The 13,071-nt window shown below is 45.6% G+C and overlaps 1 protein-coding gene across 3 annotated transcripts in view; it reads left to right on the forward strand.

The window, feature by feature from the left end:
* The first annotated feature begins 4,052 nt into the window (after positions 1 to 4,052).
* The window catches only part of DOCK2 (dedicator of cytokinesis 2), a 404,312-nt gene continuing 395,293 nt past the window's right edge, over positions 4,053 to 13,071 (forward strand). For all 3 annotated transcript variants that reach the window (XR_007135520.1, XM_047784590.1, XM_047784680.1), the window contains exon 1: positions 4,053 to 4,203. Coding sequence is in view for 2 of the 3 variants with exons in the window: in XM_047784590.1 (XP_047640546.1) it covers positions 4,161 to 4,203 (43 nt within the window). In the remaining variant the exon portion in view is untranslated. The remainder of the gene's footprint in view (positions 4,204 to 13,071) is intronic.

The following is a 13,071-nucleotide window of genomic DNA, read 5'->3' on the forward strand; positions in this document are numbered from 1 at the left end:
AGAAAAGAAAATTAGGAAACACAAAATCAATGCAACCTGGAGTGGAATCCATTAAATGTTGAAAATAAAAATACGTGTGGAGCAGAGGCAGGTTTTTTTGAACAAATTTATAAGGCTTGTGAAAAGGTAAATTGTTTAAAGCCCATGCTAATTTGTTGTAATATTTATCAGAAGGCATTAGTGGAAAATGTTTGAATCTATTTTGTGTTATTGAACCCATTTGTAGAAGGTAGTCATTATCTCTTTTGAACTTAGCCATTGTCTGTTTTGTCAAGAATAAAATATTTTGTCAAAAATAAAAGTATTCTGACTTGCTCTATCAACTACATAGCAGTTTGATGGCTTAATAGTAATAAGTTATCTGTGACTTTCTGAGCTCAGGATCAAAATTGAAATTTCTCTTAAGAAGAACAGCTCTCAACCATTATTGCTAAATATTGGATGACTTTGGAAATTAGATTTTGCTGCATTCTTCATAATGTTACTTAATGGATTCAATCAAAATTACAAAGCGAAACAATAGTTATATGCAGAACACCGTGATCAAGTAATTTTGATGACAATTAATGTTGAAATCACAAGGAATGTCAAACAGCTTAAAAAAACTTTCTGTGCAATCAAAAGTTAAAATAGTGAAATCTCCATTCTTATAAAAATTTCAATGAACCTATTTTCCAGGTTCAAACTACAATTCCAACAGTGTTTTCAGACCTCAGTACAAGTGTAAAAGTAATTTTTAAATTTCAAATCCATTTAACTGTGCAGTTGAGGGGCTTCCATTCAGCAATTCCACTTCCAGCAATATAATAAGTGGTGTGCTAAAAGACAATCACCAAGAGAATATTTCATAGAATTTTACAGATGCCTTCTGGACAGTGAAAATGCTTACTAAAATCTTATGTTCCTGGATTGATATCAATATTTGCCAGCACTTTCCTTGGAGAATTTCAGCCAACTCTGAGAGCGAGTCGACTCTAAAATTTAAGGAGCACACGATCTGCAGAAGACTGTCCTCACCTCTGACACCAATTGCAAGTTTGGGGGAGTTTCCAAAAGTACCTTTAGGGTCAGTGATTCACTAGAGGGACTCACAGAACTCACTGAAATTGTTATGCTCAGTTGCCATTTGTTACTGGGAAAGGATGAAGTGTGAATTCAGCCAAGGGAAGAGGCGCATAGAGCAGAGTCCAGAGAAGTACCAAACATGTTGTCCTCCCCACCTGGAGTCAGGATGCTTTGCTTTCCTGGCATCAGTGTATGATAATATGTGTAGAGTACTGCCGACCAGGAAAGCTTACCCAGGCGTTGGTGTCGAGAGTTTTACTGGGACTCTGTCAATGTAGGCAAGATTTTACCTTCATGGTTTCCCCGATGGTTGATCTCAGCCTTCTGGACAACTGATACCATAGCGCCCAGAGTCCCCAGCTATATCACATTGTTAGTCTCTCTGGGATGGTTAGCCTCCACCCCAAATCATATTTTTATTTTTTAAATGTTTTAATTTTTTCGCTTTTTTGGTGCCATACCTGCAGCATATGGAAGTTCCTAGGCTAGGGGCCCTATCAGAACTACAGGTGCCGGCCTACACCAAAGCCACAGCAACGCAGGATCTGAACCACATCTGCGATCTACACCATAGCTCATGGCAACACTGGATCTTTATTTTTAAATTTAATTTAATTATTTTTTTTTCTGCTGTACAGCATGGGGACCAAGTTACACTTACATGTATACATTTTTTTTCCTCCCTTTGTTCTGTTGCGATATAAGTATCTAGACATAGTTCAATGCTACACAGCAGGATCTCATTGTAAATCCATTCCAAGAACAATAGTTTGCATCCGATAACCCCACACTCCCGATCCCTCCCACTCCCTCCCTCTCCCCCTGGGCAGCCACAAGTGCATTCTCCAAGCCCATGATTTTCTTTTCTGGCAACACCGTATCTTTAACCCACTGAGCAAAGCCAGGCATTGAATCCACATCCTCTTGGATACTAGTCGGGTTCATTACCACTGAGCCACAACAGGAACTCCGTAAATCATATTTTTAGACTGTCAGGTGTGACATAAATTCCTCAGGCAAACCATGACTTTCTAAGAGATCTCTTTCTGGGAGCTGAGGACAAATACCAGACCACTTCTGGGGGCAAGATTAATTCTTTGCTATACACCACCTATGGTAAAAGACATTTTCAGAGATGAAATGTAAAATTTCATTACAGATCAGCATTAAAAGATGAGTATTTGCAATCAGTTTTTGGGCCACAGCCACAGCATGCAGAAGTTCGTGGGCTGGGGATTGAACTCATGCCACAGCAGTGACAATGTTATGTCCTTAACCTGCTGCCGCCAGGGAACTCCTGCAAGAGAAAACTAACTTTGAACTCTAATGGAGTAGACTATGACCTCTCCCCCAAATTTATTTTTTTTCATTTCTAGCACTGTATCACAGAAGAATAGACCCAGTTATTAATATCAAATTTTGCATTTTATCAATAAAAATTGTGGAAACTTGTTTTCTCTCTTGTTATATAAGTATTTACATAGTATCCTTGATTTTGCCTCTTGGTCTGCAAAGACTGGAAAATCTACTGTCTGATCTTTTACAGAAAAAGTTTACCAACCTCTGATGTTTAGTCCGGTTTGTAAGACTGCTCCAGTGGTTAGTTTTATGAATCAACTTGGTGAGACAATAGACCCTAATTAATCAACTGAACACCAATCTCGGTGTTGCTCTGGAGGTGTTTTGTGGATGTAATTAACATCTACAACAGGATGATTTGAAGTGAAGATTCTCCTCAGCAATCTGCGTAGGCAGGATCCAATCAGTTGACAGGCCTCAACTGTGCTTTCCTTGAAAAAGAAGAAATTCTGCCTGTGGACAGCAGCTTCAGCTCCTGCCTGAGAGTTTCCAGCCTATATTTCCTAAAGGCCTGCACCGTGTATTTCAGACCTAACCTAGCCAGCTCCACTTTCTCATAAGCCAATTCCTTACAATTTAATCAATCGATCAATAATCAATCCACATACATATCCTGCCGTTGTGGTCCTCTGGTGGAATCCTGACTGATTTAACTGCTCTCTATTAAAAAATACTACCTAATTTGTGCTGCTAGAAAACTGAAAAGGGAATAACTTTAGATAAAATGAAATTAATAGTTTGCCATAGCTGCCTGTCAGCTGCAATATTGCCTAATCTATCTTATTAACTCTCTAGTGTCAGGCAGGAAGGGGTAGTGAGGCTTATGAATAAAGAAAATTCAGGAAGACTTTAATTCTGTCTTATCGCTGTGGATCAAAGAGATATTTTTGCTTCTTGATAGAATCTATTCCCAGAACATTTTCTGAGAAATGTCTCCATTAGCCTAACTCTAGGACTCGTTTCCCAAGGCCCACGATGGCTGGCTGTTAGAGCATCCTGGACTTCTTGTCACTGTTGGTAAATTCTCTGCTTGAATATTTTCAGAAGAGAGTTTCCTGAGCTTTTATCACATTTTCAAATGGGTCTGTGGCACCAAAAGGATAAAACCCACAAGTGACCTCCCCTCCTGGTGGATATTTAACTCAAATATTAACTATATGCATTATCTCCTCTAATCCTCACAGTAACTGTGTGTGTCACCTGCTGCATGCATTGTCTTCTCAAAGTTTTGCAATAACAAATGAAGTAGGTACCATTATCCCATTTTACAGGTGGAAAAATGGAAGCTTAGAAAGATGAAATAATGTCTAGTTGCTTAGCTGTTAAACATCAGAGTGTGAGTTTGAACACCAAAGTTCCTGCTAGGTGCGGGGGAGCTTGATGTAATCACTAGACTCAGTTACCAGGGGACTTCCTGCACTTGTGACGATGGCCTGGGTGGCCCCAGATACCTGCTTGGTTTCTGCCAGCTTACCTGGGGAGGAGACAAGTTGGGGGTGGCCCCTAAGCTGTGTGGGGGCCTTTCAGCGGCTAGGCTAGTCTTCTGCAGTGCCTCTGCCCAAAAGGAGGAGGGAGGAAGAGGAGAAGGAGGAGCAGGGTGCCCCAGGGAGGAGAGGGCGGGTCCTGAGAGGGAGTTTGAAAAGAGGAAGGAAGTGGGGCCCGGCAGAGCGCCTAGCCACCCCCTGGCTGCTTCCCCACAGGACGACTCGAGGTGCCTGCAGGCCCCCCGCCCAGCCATGGGCCCCTGGCGCAAAACTGACAAGGAGAGGCATGGCGTGGGTAAGTGTGGGCATGGGGTCCTCAGCAGGGTGAAGGGCAGGTGGCAGGAGAACTGCACGGGAAGATGCTGCGGAGCCAGCGGCGCGGCGCAGACATGGGCTCACAGCACTGACTCAAAGTTTGAGAGTGCAGAGGCTCCTTTGGCCTGCTGTGGGGCCAGCTGGGCAGGAAAAGGGTGGCAGGGAAGAGGCAGGTGGGCATGCTGCCCAGGAGGCTACACCTGTCCGCTCCCTCCCCTGCCCACCGCAGGGCTTCCCTCCCTCTCTCCAGGGACTTATGCGTTTCCTAGATGGGGACGAGCAAAGCACTTAGCAACCTGGCTCTGGGTGTCAGGCTCATAGCATTCCAGGGAACCCCTCACCCCCTCTGGAGACTGGGCCTCTTAAAGGGAGCGTGATTCTCTCTCCCGGCTAGGCCTTGCCTGGCCCCTCATTGCCTCCCTCCACCCCTGTCCAAAGTGACACCCATCTGCCTGCTTCCCCTGCCTGTTCCTCCTGGGTCAGATGACCCCTGATTTGGCAGGGCGTCCAGGGGGCTCTTCAGGCTGGGGGCATAGGGCTGGAGGGCGGGCATGGGCTCACTCAGCGCCAGAGAGCTTCTGGGGAGGAAGGCTCCAGCCCGTTTATATGGGGACATCCAAGAAGCCAGCCTCAGCAGCTTCAGCCATCTAAGCTCCCAGAGGCCTCTGCCTCAAGCTCAGGGGCGGAAGTGGTGGCTGGGGGAAGGGAGGCTTCAGGTACTGGGACGCTTTCTACTAAGTGGCACCCGTGGTGCAATCCCCATAGATTCACTGTGGTTTTCAAGTAAGTGTGAATTTAAAAACCATCCTGTGGCTTGCTACACAGGCAGATATCAGGCACAACCCCCAGAGATGAGGGTTGAGCCGGTCTGATGTTGGGGGACCCAAGGACCAAGTGTGATTAGGTGCAGAGAATCCCAAGGGTGCTGCTGGAGAATCCGTGCCCTGGAGGGCTCGACACTTGCTCAGTCACTTACTAGGCTCCAAGAGCTGTGGAGATGCATGCTCCCCATCCGAGAACAAATGATAATCCATGCCCTCAAGGGGGCTTAGTTTCTCCATCTGTGAAGTGGGAAGTTTGAACCAGACTCAGTAACTTTCGAACTTCAAAGCTTCACTAACTGTGACCCTTCCATCTGAGGGTATCGGATTGAAGCCCTTCTCGGGGAATCTGGGGATGGATAAATGGAGCAGGCCATTGTAGGTGGAGGGGCCAGTGTGGTCTAGGACGTGAAAGTGAGACATGAAGGGAAGATTCAGGAAAGAAGAGCGGGAGCTCCTTTAGCCTTGAGCGGGGGTGCAGGGGAGGGGTGATTATGCTCGGAGTTAGTTGAAGGCATATTTGTGAAGGACAGACTAAAAAGTTGAGGCTTTTTCCGTGTAGGCAATGAGGAGCCATAGCGGGCTTCTGAGCAGAGGAGGGACATGCGATCTGTACTGAAGCCAGTGTTGGGGGTGCCAGGGTGGCAGGTGAGGGATGGTATTTAGGGCAGTTAATGGGGGAGATTGAGTGTGGTGGAGGGCCCCACCCTCCATCCATAGGGCTGCAGGCTTTCCTGCTGTGCAGACCCCGTGCTGTGGTGTGCAGATCATGGGCTCTGGTGCCTGCTCTTGGATTCCAGCTTCCAACGTAGGCAGCCCTGTGACCTAAACAAGTTACCTGCTTTCTCCAGGCCTCAGTTTCCTAATCTGTATGGAGGGTAATAACAGCACCTGCTTCCTAGTTGTGGGTGGGAGCATTGAATGCGTTAATTCACAAGAAGTACCTAGCATGGCAATTGTACAAATCCTCACTGTAATCAATTATGATGTTTAGACTTTGTCCTATGCATGGGGGCCCAGTTCAGAACATGACATTACAGGATGGGGAGGCTTACAAAATGAAGTATGTTCTCACCATCCCTAGCTGTGGAAATCCCACCTGTGTGCTCAGAGACTAAGAACTCTGTGAGGCCCCAGGCTCAGAGGCTTCTTTTGATGGCACGTCTGACAGTTTTCATGCCTACTGATGAAAATTCTGTTTTGTGGGGGCCAGATCAGAAGGTCTGTGACCCTTTAGAGAGCTGGGAGCCTTTCATAGTTGCCTGCTCATCAAAGCATCTCTTTTTCTCTGCCGATGAATGTCAGAGGTAAGGAAGGTAATCTCCAGCCCTCCTCTGAAGACTCTGGGTAGATGGAAGGGAAAAGCTTATGTTAGGAAAACAGGGACTGGACTCACCCAGCAGAAAATACAGTGGCCTGAGCATAAGGAGTCTGGGTTCTAGTTCTGCCATCATCACTATTTGCAGACAGATCTGTGCTTTATTTTCCTCATCGTAAGTCTAGATATTAATTCTTTTCTATTTCAAGGCGTTATTTTATGAAGGGCACTTGAGATGACGAGCCCAGGGCCTTGGAGGAAGGGAAAGTGCTACATAGAGGATTAGGGGTTCTTGGAAGATCCCTGGAGTCCCAGCCGGCCAGACTCGAGGAAAACCTGAGCTTCGCTTTCCCATTTAGTTTCCTCTTCCCGTGGTCTAACTGATCCTCATCAGTTAGTGGAGTCTGTTTGTCTGGGGGGCTGATTTTTCAGGGGACAGCTTCATCAGCATAACTGCTTGTGCTCTCTCTTACTGCCTTGTGGGCAAGCCAGGGCGACCTCGTGTAGATCCCTGGCCAGGTTCTTTTGACATCCTTATTAGAGACTTAGAATGTGATCCATTAGAGGTCCAGAGAGGACCTTTGGGTAGAAGCAGGTGGGAGTTTCCACAGACAAGACAGTGCAGCTCGGATGTAAGAAAACACACAGTGTCTCTGTCTCAAGGGAGACGTGAAAAGTTAGATGCTTGGCCTCCACCTGTTTCCTCATCTGTAAAATAGGGGGAATAATGATAACACGGATCTCATGAGATTGTTCGAAGAATTAAATGGGGATTGAATGTGTGAAAAGCACTTAGTAATGAGATGGGGTCAGTGACAGCCACTGAGGTCAAGGGGGTTACCTAATAGTTGTGGAGCCAAGGGCGGCAGAAGGTATGCCACCCCAATGCCAGGTCAGTACAGTCATGCCTCACAAGATCAAGTGCAGCATTTTCTGTTTTTCAAGACCCATTCTTATGCCATATCTTTGTCTGGCTTCAGACAGAGACCTATGTGAGGCAGTGTATTATTCTTCTCATTTTATAGAAGAAGAGTTCCAGGGTTCACATAACTTGGAAAAACTTGGGCCGAGCCTTAAATTCAGTTGACTCCAGGCTCTTTGCACAACACTAGGAGGGAGTCTGGGAGGAGGACCGTCATAAACAAAGGCACAAGGTTGGAATGCGTGTGGCATTTGGGTCAAATAATATGTAGTCTGCTTTGGTTTTATTGGATGTTTATAGTAAAAAAAAAAAAAAAAAGAGGTAGATTAGAACCAGATTGTGATGGGTTTTGAGTGCCAAACTTCTAAGTTTGGACTTCATTCTGTGAGCAGTGGAGTTTTTGAGCAGGTATGTCACTTGTAGGAGGATAATTTAGTTACTTAGGAGAGTAGAACTTAAGTGGACATGGAGACGACTGTCCACCGACTGCCTGATTAGTTAGTCCTGCAGGAGCCCACTTAGAATTAACATTTCCTTTTGGCCTTTACTGTCTGAATCCCCTCAGAGAAGGAGATGGAAAATAATGTTATCAGTTAGGAATAAGTATGACTCTAGGTGACAGAAAACCTCCAAAATAGGAGTTCCCGTTATGGCTCAGTGGTTAATGAATCCGACTAGGAACCATGAGGTTGCGGGTTTGATCACTGGCCTTGCTCAGTGGGTTAAGGATCCGGTGTTGCCGTGAGCTGTGGTGTAGGTTGCAGACACGGCTCGGATCCCGAGTTGCTGTGGCTCTGGCATAGGTCGGCAGCTGCAGCTCTGATTTGACCCCTAGCCTGGGAACCTCCATATGCCGCGGGAGCAGCCCAAGAAATGGCAAAAAGACAAACAAAACAAACAAAAACAAGCAAACAAACAAAAAACCTCCAAAATAGAAGATAATTTCTCTCACATGTAAAGCCCATAAATTATTCCTGAAGACGTGGTAGGTGGCCCATCCTGTCTCCTGCACTGCTTCCTGGGCACAGGGCTTCTGTCTTTTGGACCAAACTGCTTTAGCTTTTACTGTCAGGTCCTCCTCTCAGCCAGCAAGAAGGATGAGGGAACAGGAAGGGAATGACCCTGCTCAATAAGGACACTTGCTGGAAGGCCCACTTGGTACTTCCCTTTGTATCCTATTGGCTAAAACCTAATCACATGACTGAGCAGCAGTTCCTAGCTGCTCAGGAACTTGGAAATGCAGTCCGCATTGTAAGCGGCCATGCCTCCAGCTAAAAGTCCAGTGTGCCATTCCTAAGGCAGGAGGGGGATGAGGGTATTGGGGATGATTAATTCTTTTGCTCAGGCAGACGTAATTTACCCTGGGGTGACTCAAACAACAGAAATTATTTTCTCATAGTTCTAGAGGCTGGAATCCAAGTCCAAGGTGCTAGCAGGTTGATTTCTCCTGAGGCCACCTCCACCTGCAGGCACCTGCCATCCCACTACTTTGTGTTCACCTAGTTGTCTCTCTGTGCATGCTCACCCCCTGCCACCCACCCCTTCTGTCTCTTCCTCTTCTTAGAAGGACACCAGTCATGTTGGATTAGGGCCCCACCCTAACAGCTTCATTTCAAGTTAATCACACATTTAAAGATCTGATCCAAATATGGGACTTCAACATATGAATTTGGAGTAATGGAGAGAAAACAATTGTGTCTGCAACTGTTGATGGGTGGTCTGTGATATGCTATTTAGGGACTGGAAAAAGAGGCTTTAAGGCAGGGGTTCTTGGAGGGTGAGGGCAGAAAAAAAAGGTTTGTTTACCCTGAAGCTGAGCCTGCCAGGCGGATTTGTGAGGGGCCTTTAGTTATGCTCAGAAACCTCTTCTCTATGAGAGTCATCTCTTCTTATGGTTGTGTACCTGTGTGTGCTATTGGAGAGTATTGCTTGGTTCCTTCTGCAGGCTGTCAGGGACAATCTGTTCCATGTCTCCTCCCCTAGCTTTGAGGGATTTACTGGCAACCTGTAGTGTTCCCTGGCTTGGCAAAGTATCACCACCATCTCTGCCTCCGTCTCCAGCTCAACAAGGTGTTCTTCCTACGTATGTGTCCCTCTCCAAGTTTTCCCTTTTATTAGGATGCCAGTCATATTGGATTAGGGCCCACCCTAATGACCTTATTTTATCTTTATTACCTCTGAAAATACTGTCTCAAAATAAAGCTGCAAGCTGAGGTACTAGGGTTTAGGACTCTAACACATTTTTGTTTGGTGAGGAGACGCGCAATTCAAACCATAATGGGCTCTGCAAAGGAGGGGTCTCTTCTACATTTTGACTGGGGAACATGGATGACTTCAAGACCTCTCCTTGGTCCAGGGATACATATGCTGCTGTTGCAGCCCAGGACCTTGGCAGAGCTGGCCAAGGGAAGTCAGACGGCGATCCAGGAAACATGAGTGGCGGGTCTCCCGAAGGGCTTGGGCTGAGGAGCCCTGGAAACCTCTGTCTCTCCTCTCACAGCTTTCCAGCTGCACTAAACCCATCAGCAATGTTCTCCTTTCTCTCCTCAGCTTCATAACTCTGGTATTCTGAGAACACCATAAAGATGGCCCCAGCATGCCACCCGCCTCAACGTGGCTTGGTTTTGCAGGTCAAGCATTCTCCAAATCTTCTCTCTGTGTTTATTTGTTCTAAGTCCAGACAGAGAAGATCCAAGTGGACTGACTCATGTTTGCAAGAAAGGCACCCAAGTCAGAAATCACTCCAGGCTAATAACGGGCCCCTCTCTGATCAGAGTATTGCCCACACCTGGTCCAATACACTGTGGCTATGGAGTAGGGTCATGAGGCTTGCAACTCATCTAGCAGGAGTCCTGAGTCTGGAAAGAATCTTTGAGTAGGAGGCATGAGTTGAACATGCATTCCAAACACACCCAGGGCAGAGTGCCACTGCAGAGGGACCAGTTATATTGCTCTTGGTGCCGCAAGTCATAGTTAAGGAGGAAGAATAGAGACCAACTACTTGTTTTCTCATTCACTCCTTTTTTTTTTTTTTTTGTCTTTTTAGGGCCGTACCCATGGCGTATGGAGGTTCCCGCGCTAGGGGTTGAATCAGAGATGTAGCTGCCAGCCTACACCACAGCCAGAGCAATGCAAGATCCAAGCTACATCTGTGACCTATACCATAGCTCACAGCAATGCCAGATTCTTAACCCACTGAGTGAGGCCAGGGATCAAACCTGCATCCTCATGGTTACTAGTCTGGTTCGTTAACTGCTGTACCATGGCGGGAACTCCCACTCATTCGTTCTTCATCTGTTTCTTAAACATTTGTTGGGCCTTTCCTATGTGCTAGGCACTGTGCTAAACCCTGAGATGACTAGAACTGGGCCAATAGGATTCCTATCCTTGTGGAGTTGATCATCTAGTGGAGAAGACAAAAAGAGCCTTGTGGGAAAATCAGTAAGCACCCCACTACAAATTGTGATATATGCTGATGTAATAAAAGAAATTTGTTCCACGAATGGGAATATTGGAGGGGGGACACTTGATCTGAATGGTCTCAGAAGGCCTCTGAGAGGCAGTGGGGAAAAGAATTGCAAAGGAAACTCTTGGAGGGATCTTAGTACATGTATCTTTGCTAGGCCGACTGGATCTTTGGACTGACCCCCCAGAATTAGTCTGTGCAACAAAAACACATGGACTGGGAACCTAATTCCTTCCTATCACCTATTCTTAGATGCCTGGGCCTCCTACTTTCTGATAGTTCAGCAATTTGGGATTGTTTAAGAGTGACTGCTGGGCTGACTGTTTGAATCCATTTAAGGAGATTGTCCTAATCCCTAGGCTTTTGGGAACCACATCTTGCGCCCAGCCATGACACCTTTGTTTGAATGAGCCTTGACAGTGTATGTTTGCTAAGCTCTGCTCCCTCCTGAGATCAGTAGCCTTATCTTGCTGCTGTGTTTGGAGACAGGCAGTGTAGTCACCATAATAAACTGCTGATTTCTGGACTGTTGCATTTCTTGTTTGTTTGTTTGGTTGTTTTTTTTTAAAGCTTTCAGAACTTATTTAATACTCCGTTACACATGGGTGGCACAGTCTGTGTTCTGTAGCCAGTGTTATACAAATGAGAAATACTAATGCCTATCGCCACCCAACTCCAGGGGAATCTGGGTTAAGACACCACAAATGTTCCCAGGAACAGGCACATTCTCCTTTCTTTCCACTTTATTTAGCCAGTATGAGTCAAAAACCAGTCAGGCTGAGTTTGCTAACCTCTTAAGTCTTACTCGGTTTTAATTCTCCTTGGAGAAAATCATCCATCCATCCCTTGGCCCTCTGACCCCACTAGGACACTGTCAATTCTACATAGATTGAGGAAACTGGACAGGAGGGGCTGTGACTGACAATGTGAGAGCTTTCCTGACCCCTCTCCAGACCTTGCTCTGGAGCCCTCAGAATTCCCCTGGCAACACATGATCCTTTGGGTCAAAGCCTAAACTAGGATGGTGAAGGGGACCTAGGTGGGCAATGTGACCTCTGTGAGCTGAGTTGTACTGAGCAGTGGCCAAGGCATGTTATCAGGACTTTTGCTTTTACTCTGAATGGAGGGCTGTGGGACATTGTACAGTTGGAGCAGAATTACAGAATGTTCTGTCTTATTTTAAAAGGATTATTCCTTGCACCTCCAGATACATACGTGCTAAGTTTCTCTTGAGGATATGATTAGAATTCAAACTTCTGTACCATTAGAGTTTATGAATTTCAACTTTACAAGATACCGCCCCCTCAATTGTTGTACCAGTTTCCCACCAGCCATATATAACAATTCCAATCAATACATATCTTTTTGAATACTTGATATTATCACACTTTATTTTTATGAATTAAATGTTCCTAAGTTGCATATCCTCATTCCTAGTGAGGGTAAGTATCTTGCCATAAGTTTATTGGCTACATGTATTTCTTTTTCTGTGAAATGCTTGTTCATATATTTTGCAAAATTTTCTATTGACTATTAATCTTATCAATCGAATGATTAATAAAATTTATTTCTGTATTAAAAAAGGATTATTCTGGAAGTTTCATGGCCAGCAGATAGAGGGGAATTAAATGTGGAAGCAGGGAGGCCAGTAAGGCAGTTACTGTAATAACCCAGACAAGAGCTAATGGGGGACCATCCAGGGAGGCAGCAGTGGAGAGGGTAAGATGCGCTTAGTTGTGTGTGCTGTAGGTGGAGCAAATGGGATTTTCCTCATGGATTGGACGTGGGTACAAGAGAAAGAGAGACCCACGGTTTTTGGTCTGAGAAGCTAGAAGATGGAATTACATACAGGTCTTCCTTAATCCCCGAAATTGTCATTGACTTTTTTCATAAATAATAACATTGCTTCACCTTTTTCTCAGCACAGTACATTTATAAAGTGCTTGTGATAATCATGTGTAGCCCTCACAGTCACCCTGAGAGGTGGGTACTTTTATCTTCATTTCAAATGAGGAAACTAAAGAGCTGAGGGCTTTAAGCTCCCTGTGAAGTGCAGCCTCTTTCCAGCGGTTTTCTTACACCTCATCCCTGGAAGAAATTTCTTCTGTTTTATCTGAGTCCTCATTTGTCACCATGTTGTCTTTTAGCTACTTGACTGTGTGTCATCTCCCTCTCCGGATAGCTTACTGTCTGAGGGCAGAGCTCTGCTGGGGGTCAACTTTGATTCCATCTGGCCCTGAGGTACTAGCAGAAACGTAGTAGGTCAGAGAGGCTAATTGTTGTAACGTGGCATCCCCAGGGAGCTCAATGGAAGCAATAAA

Source organism: Phacochoerus africanus, chromosome 1 (genome assembly GCF_016906955.1).
Source record: "Phacochoerus africanus isolate WHEZ1 chromosome 1, ROS_Pafr_v1, whole genome shotgun sequence".
NCBI lineage: Eukaryota > Metazoa > Chordata > Mammalia > Artiodactyla > Suidae > Phacochoerus > Phacochoerus africanus.